Here is a 21,030-nt window from a genome sequence, read left to right as displayed (position 1 = left end):
ATTTGACAATCCAACGGATGAATCTGGGTTTAGCTGATGCCAGGAGAACACTATCAACTGCGAGCCAGGCCTAACCGCCCAACATCAGTGCCCGACCTCACTAATGCTCTTGTGGCTGAATGGAAGCAAGTCCCTGCAGCAATGTTCCTGCAGCAATGTTCCAACATCTAGTGGAAAGCCTTCCCAGAAAAGTGAAGTTTGTTATAGCAGCAAAGGGGGGACCAACTCCATTTTAATGTCCATGATTTTGGAATGAGATGTTCGATGAGCATGTGTCCACATACTTTTGGTCATGTAGTGTATTTGCAGAGACAACATCCCCTCCAGGTAAAATAATCAAGTAATAAAGCATTCTGCTTTAAAGGCCGAATGCAGCTGTTTTTATTTCAATATCAAATCCTTTCTGGGCAACAATTAAATACCTGACTTTTATAATTTTGGTTGAAAAGAAACAAAAATAGCTTTTAAAAAAAAAAAATCTCAAACAGGAATTTAGCTAGGACTGTCTGGGAGTGGTCGGAGTTAGACTCTCTTTTGTTATTGGTCTATATTAACTTATATCGGCTGCTGGTGTCACAAAGCAAGCCAAAACTCCACCCATGCAAAACCTGCTGAATAGAAGCTCTTGTGTAGATTGTACCAGCAACTATTAGGAAATAACACTGATCAAATGCCTTCATACTTTTACAGTGTTAGTTTCATCAGCTGTTGTACAATATGACATAAAACACATTTTGACTGCTATTGGTCTTTAAGTAAAGTGTTAAGCTATAATTCTTCTATGAATTTGTCATTTTCTACCGCCAGGCTTTACAGTTCCAACGTTCTCTGGACGACATCGAGGAGTGGCTTGGGTCCGTAGAAGTTGAAGTAACCAACGAGGACTGTGGCACTGACCTCCCGTCAGTCAGCAGGCTGCTGAAGGCTCTACAGGACCTGGAGGAGGTAGTGGATGGCTATCTGGAGAGGGTCCAGGGCCTGGTGGATACAGCCAAGGACTTCAGCTCCAAGGGCAACTTCCTGGCCCAGGAGATCCAGCAACGAGTAGGCCAAACTGTCAATAGGTAAATTGTTTGTTTTTTTGTCAAATATATATAAATAATACTGGCAAAGCATATTATGTCTTTGATTCTCCCCAACTACATTTAAATATTAGTCAGAGTACGAGACAGATTAACCAAACACATGTTTATTACTATGTAACAGAGCACACACACACACCAATACTGCATGGCTGTGAGACTGCACTTGTGAAAGGAATTGTAAGGGTTTTGCACAGTAGTAAGTTTTGGGGCCTTTTTTTTTTTACATGATCCTTCAAGACTGATTTTAACCAACTTTCGTTATTGCAGATATAACAGTCTGGCTGAGCCATTGCAGAACCGACGGGAGACCTTAGAATCCTGGCAGCTGCTGTTCCAGTTCTACCGTGACATGGAGGATGAGCTGGTCTGGGGCCAGGACAAACTGCCCTCTGCCTCCGCCAAAGACTGGGGAAACTCCCTACAGAGTACTCAGTCTATGGTCAAAAAACATCAGGTCAGAGACAGGGATGGTCAATGTTCCAGTTTGCAGTTAAGATACTAACAACAACGTTGGGCTTGGGGTTCTGTCAAGAACTTTGTGAGAAATGTATTTGTAAAAAGTGTTATGCATGTAAGATTCCATTGGTTGATTGATTGAACCTGTGTGTGTGTGTGTGTGTGCAGGCTCTGGTGCAAGAGATAGCGAGCCGAACCCCTCTGGTGCAGGCTGTCCAGAACGCAGGGCAGAATCTGGTGAGGGGCAGACACTTTGCCTCGCATGAGATCAGCGAGAAGCTAACTGAGCTCAAGAAGATTTTTGAGAGCCTGACGAGAGAGTCAGAAAACAAGGGCCGACTGCTACAGGAGGCTCTGAAAATACAGACCTTCCTCTCTGAGGTAGATAACTGTGACCACTGACCATACTCTCTATACATTCTCTTTGGACACAAACACAGGTTCCACAATCCACAAAACCCTCTCTCCTAATACATCTTTCTACAGTGAGGGACTTATGTGCCACTCAGATATAATGCCCACTGAAGAACCTTTTATAAGCTTACGTTTCTCTTTAGGTTTCAGAACTAGAACTGTGGATGGATGAGCAGAGACCAATGTTAGAGTCAAAAGATTTTGGGAAGAGTGAGGAGGCCACCGAGGTCCTCCTGAGGAAGCTGGACTCTGTAGACCTGGACATGGAGAACCAGCGGCTGAAAGTAGAGTCTCTTCAGGAAACTGGCGCTAAACTGGAGCACTGTGGCCACCCCAACAGGTACAGCATACAAACCTTACAGTATGTACGTTATTCACTTTATCTGTTATCAATGTCAGGAATGAACATATGTGGTCTCACAGATATATTCATATTCTATATTCACATATTTAACTACATTTAACTACAAAATCTGTCGTTCTGCCCCTGAACAGGCAGTTAACCCACTGTTCCTAGGCCGTCATTGAAAATAAGAATTTGTTCTTAACTGACTTGCCTAGTAAAATAAAGGTAAAATAAAATAAAAAAATTGACATGATAGAATTTCTCTCATTTCACATCAGCCATTTAGTGAGTAAGAGTCTTCCAGACGTGCTGGGTGAGTATGAGAGTCTGCTGCGTGTCTCTGGCTCGCGACGGGCAGCTCTGGAGGATCAGTTGAACCTTTATGTGTTTGAGAGAGAGGCCCGGGAGCTTCAGAACTGGCTGTGCTCCCGCAAGACCCTGGCTGAGTCAGAAGACTTTGGACAAGACCTGGAGGATGTGGAGGTATAGATGCAGAGTGGACTATTCCATTGGTTCCATTATACAGAGCAAATTAGGTGCAGCTCTAGTGTTTTTAAAAGTTTTGACCCATGTCTTGGAGGATGGGAATAGGGCCAGTATGGATAAGCCAAGTACTGGACAGTTTGTTTCAGCTGTTGGGTGTATGTATCGTTTATATATTGCTGTAGCGATACACAGTCTTTACAGTCTTGGTAAAGTACTGTAATCAGACAAGTGATGATCAATATCAAATGCCTTTTAGTTTAGAGGCAGGCCACACTTTTCATAATAAAGTTACTGTCTTCCAGATGTTGCAGAAGAAGTTTGAAGACTTTGTGGCTGAGGTGAACACGCTGGGCCAGAGTAAACTCAACACTGTTCAACAACTACGACAGGAGGTGAAGTCTGCTGAAGGCCCGAGACGAGAGGCAGCGCTGCACAAATTATGGGACGACCTCAACCAGAATGTGAAGATTAGAGCGGAGGTAAAAGTCTAAGTCCAGTTCTTCTATCAATAATATTATAAGTCGCTACTTAAGTGGGACATTAAACGGTAGGGCAGAAAGGCAACGTCTACTCACAATTCTATAGTGGCCCTATTTGTTTTGTTCCCCCCAGCTCCTGTACCAAGCTTGATGTGCGTTAAACACTCTCCTTCTAAGTATTGTTTATATATTACTGTGGGTAATTGACCTGAGCCATGGTGATTTAGCAGCCATTTTGTGTGACAGAACCTGAAGTCTGCCCGAGAGGTGCATCAATTTGACCATGACGTGGACGAGCTGAAGGGTTGGATGAGTGAGAAGGAGGTGGTGTTGGACTCTGACGACCACGATCACGATCTACTCAGTATCCAGGCACTCATCAGACAACATGAAGGACTGGAGGTACAGTACACAACCCAAGTTTATTCAACATGTTTGACTGAGATGGTAGCAGAGCAGTTTCATTGTTCAGTCAAACATGTTGAATAAATCCATTAGCAATCCAAGGCCTGATGCCTTGCTTTAGCTCCCTAAACGAATGCCTTTAACTCGGTGGGCTAACAGCCGGTTACACTAACTCACCCATCAAATAACTGTTTGTTTCCAGAGAGACTTGGCGGTCATCGAGGGAGAGGTGTCTCGGACTAAAGAGGAGGGGCGGGGCCTAACCAGGAAGTACCCCCAGGTGCAGGCCAGTCTGGGTGAGAGACTACAGGAAGTGGAGGCTAGCTGGGCTAGTCTGCATGCCAAGGCCATCCAACGCAGGAAGAGACTGGGGCAGGCTGAGGCTATGCAGAGATACCTCACAGAGTGGACAGAACTCATGTAGGTCTACTTCTTTTGATTTCATGTAAATAGGTTTGATAAGCTAAGACCCAAGATGAGACCCAATTCTATAATGTCACATTTATGATGTGCTTATAGATGTATAATGTATGCTTTATGAACGTATAATTATTGAGGTGTGACCTGGATCTAATTTGAACATTTTAAAGTAAATTTAAGTGCGATTACGTTTTCAATCATGAGGTTATTTTATTTTTCCCTGTGTTGCCCAGGGCATGGCTGAAAGAGACCCTGTCCCTGGTGAGAGGGGAGGGGTCAGGAGGGGAGGGTGCTGACCTGGAGCAGCTAATCAAAAGACACGAAGAGTACCATGTTCAGATTGACAAGCAGCTCAACAAATCACAGGCTGTGAAAGATGAGGGCAGATACCTCGTGGAGGAAGGCAACTTCCTGTGCCAAGAGGTAATAGCACAGTACTTAACAATTAAGACATAATGTCAAAGAAACCTAAACATCAATGTAATGCTAAGATACAGAAATGTTACGTTTCTCTTTTGCTATTGAATTTTTTTCATTATATGAAGCATTATTGTCCTTGTTTCTATTAATATGTCTTGTGCCACAATGTTAAATATTGTTATAGGAACATTGAATAAAGCTATCTATTGCTGCCAAATTGCAGTTGGAGGAGCGTCTTCTGGAGCTGCAGGAGCTGGAGACGCGGGTGCAGGAGGTCTGGGAGGAGAGGAGGGTGTTGTACCAGGAGGAACTGGAGATCCTCCATCTACAGAGGGAGCTGGAGCAGGCAGAGCACTGGCTCAGTACCTACGAAGCTACTCTGAGGGTAGAGGAGTACGGGGTGAGTCTTTTAACTGGTGGTCAGCCCAATTAAAAGCCTCGGTGTTAACATAGGATTGTGGCGCAGGAGACCAGGGTTTGAACCTTGTCACTTATATAAATCATCATGCTTTCTGACAATAGTATGAAATAGTGAATATTGTCTTGAATTCCAGATTTTTGATGATACTGGTCATTGGTTTTAGTTCTATGTAATTTCCTTTTTTACCCACTAAGTGAAAGTTGGTTAAGCCTGGTTAAGATGCTCAGTGATGTCTCCTTTCCCAGGACTCTGTGTCAGACGTTCTGGAGTTGATGAAGAAACAGGAGGACTTGGAGGCTATGATTCAAGCCCAGAGTGACAGGTTTAGCACCTTACAGAAGAAGAAAACACAGGTGAGTGAAAGATGAGAGGAAGCTTTTCACCTTTCCTGACAACTGATGTTGAATTTTGGCTGTTGAATTTTGGCTAACTCCATTAAACCATACAACTCCTTTTGGTTTTCTTTGAACAATGACAACCCAAAAGATGGCTTTGGCATGGATACAGTAGATTACTCTCACACATAGTTTTATTATATATTTTTTTAGAGAGAGCAGAGATTACAAAGCTTCCATGGTGATGATGGAGACAATTCCAGGAAGAAGCTTTCCAGGGTGACCTCCCTGAAGAGGAAACCGTCTGACCCGAAGACCCCCCGACACACTGGCCCTAAACCCCTAAAACCCACAGACTGGGTCCGCAGAACCAGCACCGGCAAAACACCTGATCCAGATTCATCTCCCTCCATCTCCAGCAGCCCCCATCCCAGCCCCGCCCCTAGGGCCCTGACCACCCAGAACATTGCCTCTGTGGCCCCCTCTAGATCCCCACGCTTCGCCCCTCCAGTCAACCCTCCTCCATCCCCTCCATCCTCTCCCGCTACAGAGAGCAGTAGCCACTCCTGCTACAGACCCCATATATTGTCAGTGAAGGAAGAAGCGTTGCCTCCCACAGATAGACCATCTATCGCCCCCAAGGCAAGGCTCTCCCTCAAAAAGACGTTAGCCAGGCATGAGGAGCTGGCCCCAGAAACACCTGTGTCGGCCCCAGCCCCAACCTCACCTGAGCCAGCCTCACATGCATCTCCCCTACCCTCACCTGTATCTGCACCTGTCCTCTCTGAAAATCCTGAGCAGCCAGATAACGAACCCACCACACCCCTTAAACTCCCTCCCCTCTCCGGAGATGTCCCTCCCCCCTCCAGAGACCTGCCCCCTTCCCCTCTACTGCTACACCACAGGAAACTAGAGGACCTACCAGAGGAGATGGCTACGCTGTCAGACTCAACATCTGATGTGAGATCAGATCACTAACTAACTAATTAACAAACTACACTCTGAATCTGAGTGGATAGCACATGTTTGTTTACGTTTTACACTATGTCTACTGTTTTCCATCTTGAGAACTGTGTTGTTTACATCTGTGTAGGTCAGCGGTCAAGTGCCTGCCAGAATGGATGGGATGTTGGAGATCAAGGTGAAACAAAGCGGAAACAAAGTAAGAAAGTAAACCCTGTTTTACTTTCTCAATGTGGAGGACCGAAACATTCTGACCTAAAACAATTGTTGATGCTAGGTCATCTCCAGTGTTTTTTTAATGATCAAATCATTCATGATTTACAATAAGATAAAGCAGTAAAACTGTGAAACTGTATTGGTTTGCAGGGGTTGGAGAACTGGGATGCTGTCTATGCATTACTGGAGAGGGAGACACTCAATCTTTTCAAAGACAGAGACGCAGCTACAGAGGTACTGCTTATTCATGAAGTCTACAGAACAATATTTTAAAGTTAAATTCACAGGTGCTTTTAGAGAGAATAATGACTTTTGAACGTACAGTATGTCACTACTTTTTTTTACAGAGGTCTTCCCTATGGCCCCCCATCAATATGGTTGGAGCAGTGTGTAAGGAAAACCCATACTATAGGAGAAAAGACCATACCTTCAAACTAACGTGAGCCTTAAACATTACTGAAAGAGAATCCATGTTTAAAGTGGAAAATCAAGCTATTTCTAAGTAATGTATAAAACATGCCATGTTCGAAGTTTGAGGACTTGTAGATAAAGTATACAAAGACTGCCTCCTCTGACAAAATGTAATTGTATGTGACCGTCTGTTCTGCTGTCTGTGTATGTCCGTTAGTCTGGATGATGGAAGTCAGTACCTGTTCGCTGCCTTTAGCCGAGAGCAGCAGCTCAAATGGGTGGAGGAACTTCAGAACTGCACCAAGTCTGGAAGCTCCTCTGACTCTGAGGATTCTGGGTAAGGCAACTGTCAAACAGAAGGTCCATTTCTTAAAATGTTGTTATTATAAATGACTAACACATCTTTTACCAGTGCCTTTACCGGAATAGTTTGCCAAATAAACAATTTATTTGAATCCTGGTGTTTTTGAGTGTTGTTCTCTTTATAAAATTGAGTGAATATAGTATCTTGATATTTGAAACATTTGCCAATTCCCATTTCTTTCAGGAACTCCTCAAAGGACACAGTAGATCATCAGCACTCCAAACAGGTCAACATCAATGATGCTTCTGAGAACAAAGGGTTTCTCAGAGTTGGCTCCAGTGAAAGTGTTGGTTCTAGAGTTGGCTCCAGTGAAAGTGTTGGTTCTAGAGTTGGCTCCAGTGAAAGTTTTGGTTCTAGAGTTGGCTCCAGAGAAAGTGTGGTTTCCAATGAAAGTTTTGAGAGCGATATAGGGCCACCACCAAAGCCCCCCCATACCTATTACAACAAGCACCGCTACCCTACAGGAGGGGGGACCAGAGATGAAGGTGAGACTACACATGCATTAGTTTCCCACAACTTGAAATATTACAAAAACAGCCATTTTGAAACCTTCCAGGTGAGACTGCATAACCAACACAATGGTTACAAACAACCATTTTGGTACACAAAGAAATTAAATTCTTCACTACATTTTTTGGCATGTTAACATTGTAATTATATTAATACATTCTTATAAAATACTCTGAAATACTTTGATGCCTCATAACATAATGTGCGGTCTTGTTCCAGGGACTGTAATAACTCAGAGCCTGAGTTCCTTACAGGGGAGGCATCCCCCCACCGCCCAACCTCCTCTACCTCCACAAAGCCTCAATGACCCTGAGACCAAAGACAAACCCAAGAACAAGAGTGTCTTCAAGAAGCTCTTCGGAAAGTGATTTGGGATATTTCCTGTGTTATTAGAATAGAGTCCTCTTAACAATTTATATCTTAATATTACCTTTACAATGGTCAAATCAAATGCCACAATCGTTATGTTGTTAACCATTTGCATTGGTTTATGATATGTTAGCAACAATTTGTATGTTCATTTTCTCCTTGTGTTGATCTACTCAAGATGACTGCCTGCTCATGAGATTTTATGCCAGTGCCTATATAAAAAGCGAATTTATTTATTCAGTAGAAATAATTACATTCAGTTTGGCCTATTTCATTTTACACATTTCAAACCACAATCATTTTCGAATCACCACATCTGGTAATTGAACTAATATCTCTTGTGTAGAAACGTATAGATAGATCATCCTTACCATGCTCAAACGAAGTTTCACGTTAATTATGCATTATGTCAATGACAGATTTGCCGATATTAGAATTATACATGTCTATTTTAAGTAAATATGTCACCGATATTTAATTGTATGGATTATAGGCTGCCAATCTTGTTTTGAAAATGTGAAAATGTTTTTAACAGCATATTGAGTGAGAAAGAAATACATGATATGAAGTGTATTCTTTAAATATTTTAGTCAAATGAAATGAGAAGACATTTTTCAAAGTTAGTATCATTTTTGCAATTCATTTTCATGCCATAACTTAATGACCTTGTGATTATGATGGGTGTACTTTTACAACTTTTACATTATACATTTTGCAAAAGTCATTCGTATTTTAATGACTTTCGGTTTGCAACTAAGAATCAACTAAATGACATATTTTAGATTGGGAATGTATTAGTATAATAAAAGCCTGCATTCAAATAAAATTAGGGGACAATTTTGTCATCCAATATTCCACATGTATTACGCTTTTTTGTGTAGGCTAGTAGCCAAAATTACCTTCACTTTTGATCATCTGATTAAACGGTTATGTATGTTTTGCGGATTCTGTAAAAATACATGTCTTTGATGGAAATGTTCAATTTCACTGGAATTGAGAAATGCGTAAAGAATTGGACCACAATATACAACCCTACAATAAGTGTCAGCAAAGTACACGCCATAAATGTATGATCTTTCAGCATTTTCGATCCTAGGCCTTCCGGACTATATGCCTTCTTGAGTCAGCAACATTTGCTACCGCTTGATGGCGTCAGAGACAATAAAGCAACAAGACAGTCTATCCCTTGCAGTTCAAAAGTTAATTCGAGATGTTGCCATTGATTTAACATCTTGAGCTTTGTCTATTTGTGATTATTGCATTTAACTTGTTAAACAATTTGGGTAATGTGCCATGATATTTCAGGTCATGGGTTTGATTACTCATTTGGTGTCATTAGACTAGACGTGTGGGTAGAATAAAAATCAAAAAGGGATTTCATATGTGGGCTCTTTTATTGCCTCAAACACAATGATTGTAATGTATAGAGGTTATGGGCAAGATCATTTATTTTGGTAGTTTATTTCTGGATCATTTCTGTGCGGTGGTTAGTATTTATAGTAGGTTTATTTATTACGTTTACATTAGTTTGAGGTTTTCCAGTAGGCCTAATTAAAGGACATCGTGTTTTGAACACGGTAGCCTTGCGTTTGAATTGTAATCGAAAAGAAAAAGAAAGAAAAAAACAGCCCAATTGTATAGTAATAATAACACATTTGACATGTTCAACAATTTAAGGCTTAAGAAGGCCTATAAAGAGATTCTTTAGAAATCATTCATAAGCAAATGTCATGCTCTACCAGGTTACAGGGTGGAAAATGGTTTATTTGTCAAAGCACCAGATGTAGCCTTACAAATTCTATTGAATATTAACACAGAATATATGTGCCTGTATTTCCTGTTCTACAAAATCGCATCATTCGGCTTGCTTGCAAAAATATTTGATTGTAAACTATGTTGGTAACCCCAAGCCTATAGAATTGTCTTCATTCGATTATTTGATCAGAAGCCAGTCCCTAGTTGTTATTCGGATCACGCGTCTCCCAAAGCAGCTGCAGCTGATTTAATGAATCACCACACAGCTCAAAGATTTAACAATGTTGTTCTCGGCCAGTAAAATCAGTCAAATAAATCGGAAATACATTATTCTTGAGAAACTAATTTTAAAACTCCAAATAATAGGCTATTTCCCAAAATGACAAGATTGTAAAAGGGACACATCTCTTATCCTCATTCTTTAGTTTTGTTTCTAATTAATTCAATAGACCTATACACGATAGTGAATTAAAACCCCCTGATGTGTATTAAAATTGGCTTTATATTTACCGTTACTTCTCATCTTTAAGATTTATTGCAGGATACAAATATATGCCACACACACATACCCAATTTAAGCCTGGTTAAATTGGGCTCCCACTCCTTGAGTAACCAATATGTTCATAAAATAGCCGAACCTTTTGAAGTATGGTTCAAATATCCACACATTACTACAGAACACAACAGTCAAAATACTGTAGACTTGTCCGTTATATAGTCATACAGATTCACAATACCGTAACACAGCAGCACCTCTAAACGACAAAACAAGCATTGTAAAGGTTGCCGGTAGGTTAGGTCCATAAAATGAACCCACAACCAGACCAATTTGATAATCAAATGTATGATCAAATAATATCGAATAATGATTCATTATTATTTATCAAGTTTATAAATAAATATAGACGGTTTGCTGTGACAACAGTTGTACAGATATTTTATCTTCATACCTCAATTAGCAAATTCTTCTAAGTTGCTTCTAAACTGCAGGGTGAACTTGTTTTAATTTTCCATTAATTAAAACACATGCCGACAATAGTTTTAGGTGACTTTTATTTAAAGTCCCTATCAAACATTGAATTTTCATTGAATCAATTTAATCAAAATTCCTTTCTCCAATAAACAATAAGATTCCCTCTCCGGGATACGCCTGCTTTTTAAACCAAAAGCCCTTCGCTCCTCTACCGCTAGGGGGCTCTCTGCTCTCACAGATGTGCGCCAGTTTCCATCAGTTTTATAACGGAGTTTTGCGGCATGTCTGCTTGCCTATCGTCTTATTTCCACACAACACTATTTATTTGTGCCCTAAAGTGAATAATAATGTGTTTACATCAACGGCGTGTTTATAAATATTTTGCAGTAGCCTATGTGTCGAGCAGCCCTGTCATTGTATTCAAACAAATCCATGCCTACACTCAATTTATTATAAAGATTAAACTAGTACTTTCAATAAATTATGGTTGTCAGTCTGAGATTAAATTTTAAGCGTTTTGTTTTAGGTTTGCATTTTTTTTATACGTGAAACATAACATGATTGGAATTATTGATATAATTCTAGTTTTATGGCCGTAGTTGTGTTCTAAATCAAGGATGGGCAACTTTGGGGGCCACAAAAAAACCACACACTCAGTCAGGGCCGGCCCTAGACTTTTGGGGGCCCTAAGCCACATTTAGTTGATGATTACAAGTTTAGATAGCTGGCCGCTAGACTAATTTACCAATCTTAGCGGACATGGGCTAATTGAGTGACTGTCAGTCACCAGGTTTACATGCAACCTTTTTATGCCTGTAAAGTAGGCTACATGTAGGATCAAAAACGACACGACAGACGTGATGGAAATTGAACATTTGTGCCGGTAAACTTTTCAAATGTAAAAAAATATACTAAATACACTAGACAAGGTAGGTTCTCTTTATGAGTGTAAAATTAATTATATGAGAAATGATTGGCTGCCTTTTGACAAATAAAAATAATCTCGCTATTTTGTCCATAATAATCTCAGCATGTAGGCTATACCTTCTTGGTAAACTTTCCAAATATCGACAAAACTAAATAGACTAGACAAGGTGGGATCTTTTTGTGTAGGTAAAAGGAATTATGCAAGAAAGGGTGGTGTCAACTGTTTTATGCGAAAATATTGATATAATAACAATCATATTGAAGTAAAACTTGAAGTCACACGATGACATGTTGTGTGGTCCTCCCACTACCATTTGGGAAAGCATACCGTCTATTAGGCTACAGATGAAATAAGTGGCTCGAGCACGTATGCCAATACCAGAGTGGGCACACTCGCTATATTAAGCAAAATTCTTAGTGACAAACCATCAGTAGAGTTGAAAATACGATGGCATGTATTTATTTTTGCTACATGGGAACTGAACAGCAAAAGTTATTTTTATGTGCACTACGTCTTCACGCACAGTCATTGACCGGCAACAAGTCAATTTGATGGAAACATCTCTGATGTATAAATATGTTATTTATGCAGATTTTTTAAAATGTGCATGAAAATCTGCCGCCAATTGGATGGAAACCTAGCTACTGACTGACATAACAAGAGAAAAACTTCTGATGCACAACCAAATTGTACCTTGTGTATTCTACTATTCTAACTCTCAACAGTCATTTGAGACCCCAACTGAGTTCCTAATACAGTACATTCAGCATATTATATATATTAGGAACTCTGTCGGTGTCTTAACTTACTGTTGAGAGTTGAAATAGTAGAATATATAAGGTGCAATTTCGAAATTATATATTATATGTGTGTGATATTTATTTATTTATTCATTTTCGTTTTTGGAAATTGATCCTCTGGCCTACAAAAAGGTTCGCTGCCTGTTGCCCATCCCTGTTCTAAACCATTATTATCATTCTACCATTTGTTTAATGTAGGTTCCCTTATGGAAATACGGATCTATAGTATAAGAATAACGTTTTATTTAAGATAGGCCTATATCACTGTAAACCCTAAGGCATGTTTTAACTCAAATACTTCTAGTAAGTTGTATTCAAAGTCAATGAAAAGTAATTATTACTTAAAACGTTAGTACCACAAACTCAAAACTAAATGAGAAGTCACACCAACATTATTTTTTAAAAGATATAACAGCATGCTCTACTGCAGGTAGATTTCTTTAAAGATATAACAGCATGCTCTACTGCAGGTAGATTTGTTTAAAGATATAACAGCATGCTCTACTGCAGGTAGATTTTTTTAAAGATATAACAGCATGCTCTACTGCAGGTAGATTTTTTAAAGGATATAACAGCATGCTCTACTGCAGGTAGATTTCTTTAAGGATATAACAGCATGCTCTACTGCAGGTAGATTTTTTTTTAAGGATATAACACCATGCTCTACTGCAGGTAGATTTCTTTAAAGATATAACAGCATGCTCTACTGCAGGTAGATTTATTTAAAGATATAACAGCATGCTCTACTGCAGGTAGATGTTTTTAAAGATATAACAGCATGCTCTACTGCAGGTAGATGTTTTTAAAGATAAAACAGCATGCTCTACTGCAGGTAGATTTCTTTTCTGGAATTGTTATTAATATCTGTATTTTTCATGTACATTTAGTGATTGATTGATTAAATGTTATACTACACAAAGATAAAAAAAATTCTAAACTAATCCAGTCATTTCATTTTTGCGCCTGTTACTGAAATGAGTGTTCCAGTTTAAATGGCTTAGGCTATCCAACAGTTGAACTACCCAACACTTGCTAGATTCCAATGATAAAAACAATTCTAAACTAATCCAGTCATTTCATTTTTGCGCCTGTTACTGAAATGAGTGTTCCAGTTTAAATGGCTTAGGCTATCCAACAGTTGAACTACCCAACACTGGCTAGATTCCAATAGGAATTACACATCACTTTGCATGCCAGCATAATGTGATTTACAGTTTCTGGTAAATTTCCCAGGTTTTCCAGAAATCCTGGTTGGAAGATGAATATATATATATATAAGGAAAGTTTGTGGAATTTTGCAACCCTACGTGTAGGCCTGATGTGGCTTGTAAACTATGACTTTCAGGCCACTGTATACCAGGAAATTATTGAAGGCGTGGCTTAGTGGGGGCGGGAAATGTAAGAGTCCCTTACAAATAAAATGCATTTGTATTACTCATATGAAGCTAGTACTGCTCACTTCAGCTATTTAAGTTTCTTAACTGAATTTGTTTTAGGTAATCGGTTTCCTCAAAATGTTTGTGTAGCCAGAATTTATCCGGATTTACAGTGTAGGCAACCATTGTAAATCAGAGAGTAATAAAAGTGTTTTATCATGCATTAGTCGCAAGAAATGCTACTTTCCTACTCTTGGCTATGAATCCTCAACAGAGATTTGCTGTGCATCGGCCCTGTGCATGGGTTATTGTAGTATGCTAGGTTAGAATGTACTATATTTATACACCTTATGATTCAGACTTGTATTATTCACTTTCAGTTGCACTCCCAAAAGTCATCATTCTCATCAGTAGCTGCAGCATCTCCAACTGTGCTAAACCCTATGATTGTGTTTATTTAAACAAATGGCCTTCAAACATACACTCAACAAACGATTGTAGAATTTTGATTTGTGATGAAATCGGATGCACGTGCTTGCACACCATGGGCACAGCACATGACTATAATTGTCTTTCATCCTATATTTAAAATATATTTAAAGTATAGGCTACTACTGGTAGTTTTCTACTCATATAAATGTCATTTATTCGTTACATTTCTTAAATCATTTATTGGCGGAGTGCAAACTAATTTGCTAGAACAAAATAGAGGATACAAATTGCAGAGATAATACCAGGCGCTCATGACCTTGTTTGTTAACTTGCTGAAAGAAAGCGTTGACAACCAGTCCATTCCTTTTAAGTGATGCGATAAGGCTGTTCAGGAGTATCACATTCTTTGTACAACAGCTAATCTCTGGGATAGTTGGACTCATGACCACCATGAGAATGCAAGACAAACCATCAGATTGCGCATAGATGAGATATGAGCGTTGCTAGTGCTTGTAGGCCTACACAGTTTACCTTTCTTTTGCAAACCGGAAATGAAATTACAGGACTAAATAAATCGTTTGCTCTTGACAATTATATATATCTTACCAAGGGTGTTGTTGAAATTTAACTTACCGATTATATTTGGAAAAATGGGCCTACTCAAATATACTCATCATGCTTTGTCCCATGTTTTTGGCCAGAGTGTTTCTCCATTGACAAACTATTACATGTCTCTCCAGAAATTTGATAAAAATGAAGTGCGTTACAATAACAGTATCACTATTGTTATTATTATTATTACGTAGGCTATTGTTGTGGTTATTATTATTGTGGTAATAATAGCAGCCAAAAGTATCCATGGTAGCCATTCGTCATAGCACTGTCTTGAATCATCCGTGACTAACCACAAGACGACATATTGTATATCATAACAACATAATGAAATGACCAAAATAGGCAAAATAACATGCTGTTTTTTGTTTCATTGTGTTGTTAAAGGAAAACGAACTATGACTGTTATACAACTATGTGTTATTTTTGGATATCTATGCGTATATGTATCACTATTTTAACATTTCTTAAAACACATGATGTTGGCTTGACATTTTTAACAAATGCCACTAATATTTACATGAGTGTGCATCAACAGTAGGTCGAGCCAAAAAAAAGTCACCTTGTGGGAATTCACGAGGCTCTCTGTTTGTATCTCTCCTTCCCATCAGTTATTTCTCTCCTGTGCGCTTGTGCGCTCTCTGCTTGGTGAATTTGTCTCTGCGTGTGTGTGTGTGTGTGTGTGTGTGCGTGTGTGTGTGGGTGTGTGTGTATGTGTGTGTGCGCGCGCGCGTGCGCGTGCGTGTGTGTCGCTCATCCTGACAAATATCCATATGAGTTTACCTTAACACACAAATACAACAACACAAATAGACAGCTATAATATAATAAACTGGCCTGACCTGGAGCTGGTCTGGTCTGAGCTATGTGAAAACCTATGATGTTCAACATTTAGGCTACTCGTTCTCGCAAGGCAGTTACGCACCTGGACTAAAGTAATACATTTGTGTTTGAATGTAATATTTCAGATGAAGACAATGGAGGATGGGTTATGACAATTGACTCGAAGGTGCAAAGCTTGTTTCTTGGAGCGTTATGACCATTGGGGACACATATTTGTAGGCTAAATATACTAGTACAGTTCTCCCCTATCAATAAATTCCCACTATGACTGAGAACCCTTCGTAAACAGTTTTTGTGTTTATAATCCCGGTAATAACGGCTCACCCTTGCTCTCTAAATTGCAACATCCCTTGTTACCTTGTTACCCGTCATCGTGATTTACTAGTATGGTGATAATTATTCTCATTATAGGCCTAGGTATTATGTAGTAGCCTACCACCAATATGAATACTAGGCCTATAGGCTACTATACTAGGCATACAACTATTAGCAGGAAAGCCTACTACAACTGGTAGGCGAGTTATAGTAAGCCTAAAAATTCTACTAATAATGATATGTTTGTGATGTTTGCAACGCGGCATAGCCTATTGGAAAAAATATATGGATTACTTCTCAAAACCGTAACTCCAAACCATTACGCACGAGCGCACGATGGAGATCTTGGGCTCCAAGTCGCGGTGGGCCGAGGCTTGAATTTACTTGTGCTCTAAAAAGATGGACCGTAAACAAACATTATTAATTATAAATTGAGTATATTTAAATACAACATGAACATTTAATAAGGACCACTGTGCTACTGTGGAGATCTCCATATAAAAAACACAAATTAATGTCCATTCTTTAACGTCTTATCTAATATCAACATTTTAATAGTAGGCTACTTATGCTTGAGACATAAAGTAGTACCTCTCCTCGGTCGCTACATTTATGTGTCCCTCTTGTGTTTATTTCCATGGGAATGTACACAAACTTTTGAAGACGCAGAGATATGTTGAATCAGCAATCTGGAAATATCAAGAGCAGTGAAATGGATTAAGGTTAGCCATATGTGGTATATTTTCTTGGTATGATTTTTGTCCGAGAAAGAAAACCTTTGTTGATGGGGATGAGCCCATTCTGCGTTGCATTGGTGGATGTGTATCCTTGCGCACTTCAGCAACAGCTAAGAACTGCTCTGTGATTGGCTGGAAGGAGGGAGGACGCGTTAATACTTATGGTGCTGTGGTTGGCTCTCAACTGTAAAGGTTCAACCATTTTTTTGTTTACATCTTAGTGTCTGTGGCTCCATAATTAATTGTAGCTATCTGTCTCCTATCGATGTGCCGTAAAGAACATGAAATAGTTGTTTTTTTATTAGCAGAGTTGCAGGCGTAAGAGATTGAGACACAACTGTGCTGCTGCTTGTTGTCATTTTACTTTGCGTGTGATGTTGGATATGGGAGAACGGAAAGAAGTGAAAATGATTCCTAAATCATCGTTCAGTATAAACAGTCTGGTGCCTGAAGCCGTCCAAAGTGACAACCACCACAGAACCGTCCACGAGGAAGAGGAGAAGACTCCTTTACCTACCCTGGTGCAGGACCCAAAGTCGGAGAACATTTGCACCAAAATCGAAAATTCGTCCAATGAAACGACTTGCACTGACGAGAAGGAAAAACAGGAAGAGAAGAAGGATAGCAAAGAGGGGGAGAGCGGTGGGAAAGATGGTGAAAAGAAAAACGGCAAGTACGAGAAACCACCATTTAGCTATAATGCTTTAATTATGATGGCTATTCGGCAGAGTCCGGAGAAACGACTAACTCTGAACGGTATTTACGAGTTCATTATGAAGAATTTCCCCTATTACCGGGAGAACAAGCAGGGTTGGCAGAATTCCATCAGGCATAACCTCAGCCTAAACAAATGTTTTGTTAAAGTCCCGCGGCACTATGATGACCCGGGTAAGGGGAACTACTGGATGCTTGACCCCTCGAGTGACGATGTGTTTATCGGTGGGACAACCGGCAAACTTCGTAGGAGATCGACCACATCCAGGGCAAAGTTGGCTTTTAAGCGAGGCGCTCGCCTTACTTCCACGGGGTTGACCTTTATGGATAGAGCCGGTTCTCTATATTGGCCAATGTCACCGTTTCTTTCGCTTCACCATCCGAGGGCCAGCAGCGCGTTGAGCTACAATGGGACATCATCGCCATACCCTAGTCATCCTATGTCCTACAGTACAATGTTGACTCAAAACAGTTTGGGGAACAACCATTCTTTCCCTTCTTCCAATGGCCTGAGTGTTGACAGACTTGTGAATGGAGACATTCCCTATGCCACTCATCACCTAACGGCGGCGGCGTTGGCGGCCTCTGTGCCATGTGGTCTATCGGTGCCCTGCTCCGGGACTTACTCTTTAAACCCATGTTCGTCCATAAACCTCCTTGCAGGACAGACAAGTTACTTTTTCCCCCATGTCCCTCATCCATCAATGACCTCCCAGAGCAGCGCTTCGATGGCGGCCAGGGTTGCCTCCTCCTCCTCCTCCCCGCAGGCGCCCTCATCTCTTCCCTGTGAGTCCTTAAGGTCTTCTCTACCAAGTTTCTCTTCTGGACTTTCTGGAGGACTTTCTGATTACTTCACACATCATAATCAAGGGTCAACTTCAAATCCACTTATACACTAACAAAACATCCCACGGGAGCAAGACTGTAAGTGAACATTTTACACCCATTTACATTGTAAAATATATAAAGAAAAGCGAAATTAAACAAAGAGAAAACAAAATGAAAGCAGCCCGAACTGAAGCCCAGGTATTTTTTATTAATATTCTGCATTTATTTCTCTGTACATAATGTAATGTGTCGGGGAGTTGTTTATTATTCCACTGTCAGCAACGTGCAATGTGATACGGAAAAAAAACGAAGAGAACGTAGTTTTTGGACTGAGGCATTACCTTAGAATGTGTATTTAAATAGTGTCTGCAGATTTGCCTAATTTTAATATTAAGAATCTTGTGATCTAATACCATCACATGAACCACCAGTCTCCATGTTTGCAGTATTATCACGTATCATGAGTGCGCTGGTGGAATATGATTGTTGCAAAGCAATTCAACACTAATTTTAATTGTTTCTTTTCAAATAAATGTGTTTTTAAAATGCAGAATAACCATACCAACCCATGGCTGTTTGTTATTTTGTCCTCTCCCATAATGAACAAAGTAGTAGGCTACTTTATACTGACATTCATTTACATATAGGCTAATATTTTCACAATGTTATACTTTATAGACCAAAGAATGGGTTTAGAAAAAATACTCGAGAATTTCACTATTCAACACCAGAACAGATTCAGAAGGGGACAAAATGAACGAATGCCTTTTAACTTGTGTTGTGCATATTGTACTGTATGTGGTCACCACCTGGTCACATCCATTTTGTAATTAGTCAAATGTCAATATACCTATTGTAATTATAGGTTAACTTTGCGAACGTGTAACCCGTGTTGAGCAAATGCCTCATAAAAATATGGAGTGATTGTTTATGTCGTCTTTAAATTTCATGGTTGTGATATTGTGGTCTTATTCCCGTGTTTGTCGCTAAAACTGTTTATCAAACAAAATAAAATAATAGGTTACGTCCATATCTGATGAAAACGTTGTCTTTTTTTCCATTCGTATTACAATAGTAGTACGTTTCGGTTGTTATGTTGTATGTGGTTGTTAATTGGATGGCTGCGCAGGCAACATTGTGCGGGTATAGGACCTAGGCCTTTTTCGTTCAGCCTTTGGCTTTGAGAACCAACTGGCACAGAAATGTTTCAGCTTCCTTTGCCTCCCTTATTTTGACCACTTGGTACTTAGTATTTGTTAGTTAAAAACAAACCAGTCCTACCCATGTTAAATAAACTACAACCACAAATGACAAATAGTGTTCTAAAGTGATGCGTAAAAGTTGACACATCTAGTAGTAGGCCTGCATAATGCCGAGACTAATCATGGTCTCGTGCAGGCTGCTTAATGTTTTGGATACGGGTTGAACGCTTTAACCGCTGTTGTTTGTGTGGTCTTGTATTTGGCCTCCTCCCATCTCATATCTTCTATTTGATGAGTAATGATGTATTAGCTTCGGGGGCATGACTTGTTTAAAAGTGAAGTGTTATGGATTGCAAATGCAGACTAGGTCATACATGGTTTCCTAAAGGCACTGTGTTTTAATATAGCCTACATAAATAATAAGGAAATGCATGACATGTCTACTACGACCTGTGGAATACTTTCCACTTCCTGGTTTCTTTGTTTTTGTTTTTTAAATGCAAAATGATAGTAAGGCCTAATGCAAATGAAACACAACATAAGCGTATAACTTTCAATACTGTGCGGTCAGTAATTTGTTCATTTCCTAAAGACCATCGTGTTAAATGAGTCTGAATGTAATGCAATAACCTTACTGCTTTTCACAATGGACTAGTGCAACTCAATATCTCCTCGCTAGATGTTATCGTTCAGATGTTAAATGGGGTGACCACTCAAAAGACAAAGACCGAATGAGGTAGGGTTAAATCTTGAAGAAATATATCTTCCTAAACTACGCAAATATATAGGTGCGACTAGAAATAATGATACATTTGAATCAGAAAATGTCGTTTCTCACCCATTTCTAAAATAGTATTTAGATGTATTTGTAGTTGAATAAGAAATTTAAAACAGCGAATTCTGTTAATATTCTTATTTCAAGTTTAGGCTATGCCCACAGGGAATATTTAGAATAAAATAAATTGCAACTGGCAAAATAATACTTGTTAGGTTTAAATTGAATATGATTTTTATGCTTATGATTATCACTAGGATTATATTTAACCTTTATTTAGCTCGGCAAGTCAGTAGAGTACAGTATTTGTTTATATATCAATGTGCGAGTTTTTCGCTTGCCCCTGCCTTCAGTCTTCCTCCTGAGTTTCAGCCACAACAATTAGTAATCAATATACCTGAACCACAGAGGACTCATATTTATGTATTATATTTAGAACAAAGCATCAACTGAAGGATTGCGTGCCAAGCGTTGGTCTTTTATGACTGGGTTGCTTTATGCTGTATTGTGTGGATGATGTAACAGCTAATCAAGGCGGAAATATAGGCTATAGGTTACTGCCTGTCAGCAAAATAGTATTTATAGTACTATTTTTAAAGTGAAGAACTTCAAGAGATTGGGTAAGGGCGTGGTTGTACCT

General features: G+C 39.6%; 2 protein-coding genes across 2 annotated transcripts in view; both read left to right on the top strand.

The window, feature by feature from the left end:
- sptbn5 (spectrin, beta, non-erythrocytic 5) overlaps positions 1-9,280 on the top strand; it is a 55,975-nt gene extending 46,695 nt beyond the window's left edge. Inside the window, exons 54-71 of the mRNA XM_064927864.1 lie at positions 808-1,064; positions 1,353-1,539; positions 1,710-1,922; positions 2,099-2,295; positions 2,580-2,784; positions 3,090-3,266; positions 3,513-3,668; positions 3,874-4,091; positions 4,325-4,514; positions 4,735-4,911; positions 5,178-5,285; positions 5,481-6,227; positions 6,361-6,429; positions 6,597-6,680; positions 6,794-6,885; positions 7,075-7,194; positions 7,405-7,706; positions 7,951-9,280. Of these exons, the coding sequence (XP_064783936.1) occupies positions 808-1,064; positions 1,353-1,539; positions 1,710-1,922; positions 2,099-2,295; positions 2,580-2,784; positions 3,090-3,266; positions 3,513-3,668; positions 3,874-4,091; positions 4,325-4,514; positions 4,735-4,911; positions 5,178-5,285; positions 5,481-6,227; positions 6,361-6,429; positions 6,597-6,680; positions 6,794-6,885; positions 7,075-7,194; positions 7,405-7,706; positions 7,951-8,099 (3,648 nt within the window). The 3' untranslated portion in view covers positions 8,100-9,280. The remainder of the gene's footprint in view (positions 1-807; positions 1,065-1,352; positions 1,540-1,709; positions 1,923-2,098; positions 2,296-2,579; positions 2,785-3,089; positions 3,267-3,512; positions 3,669-3,873; positions 4,092-4,324; positions 4,515-4,734; positions 4,912-5,177; positions 5,286-5,480; positions 6,228-6,360; positions 6,430-6,596; positions 6,681-6,793; positions 6,886-7,074; positions 7,195-7,404; positions 7,707-7,950) is intronic.
- Positions 9,281-17,077: 7,797 nt separating this feature from the next.
- On the top strand, positions 17,078-19,445 carry foxg1a (forkhead box G1a). Its single transcript, XM_064926918.1, has one exon. It carries the CDS (start codon positions 17,246-17,248, stop codon positions 18,482-18,484), a length of 1,239 nt encoding a protein of 412 aa, XP_064782990.1. The 5' UTR covers positions 17,078-17,245; the 3' UTR covers positions 18,485-19,445.
- Positions 19,446-21,030: the final 1,585 nt, after the last annotated feature.

Source organism: Oncorhynchus masou, chromosome 21 (genome assembly GCF_036934945.1).
Source record: "Oncorhynchus masou masou isolate Uvic2021 chromosome 21, UVic_Omas_1.1, whole genome shotgun sequence".
In the NCBI taxonomy this organism is placed as follows: Eukaryota; Metazoa; Chordata; class Actinopteri; order Salmoniformes; family Salmonidae; genus Oncorhynchus; species Oncorhynchus masou.
Note: the sequence above shows the minus strand (reverse complement) of the source record. Positions and strands in the feature narration are given on the sequence as shown.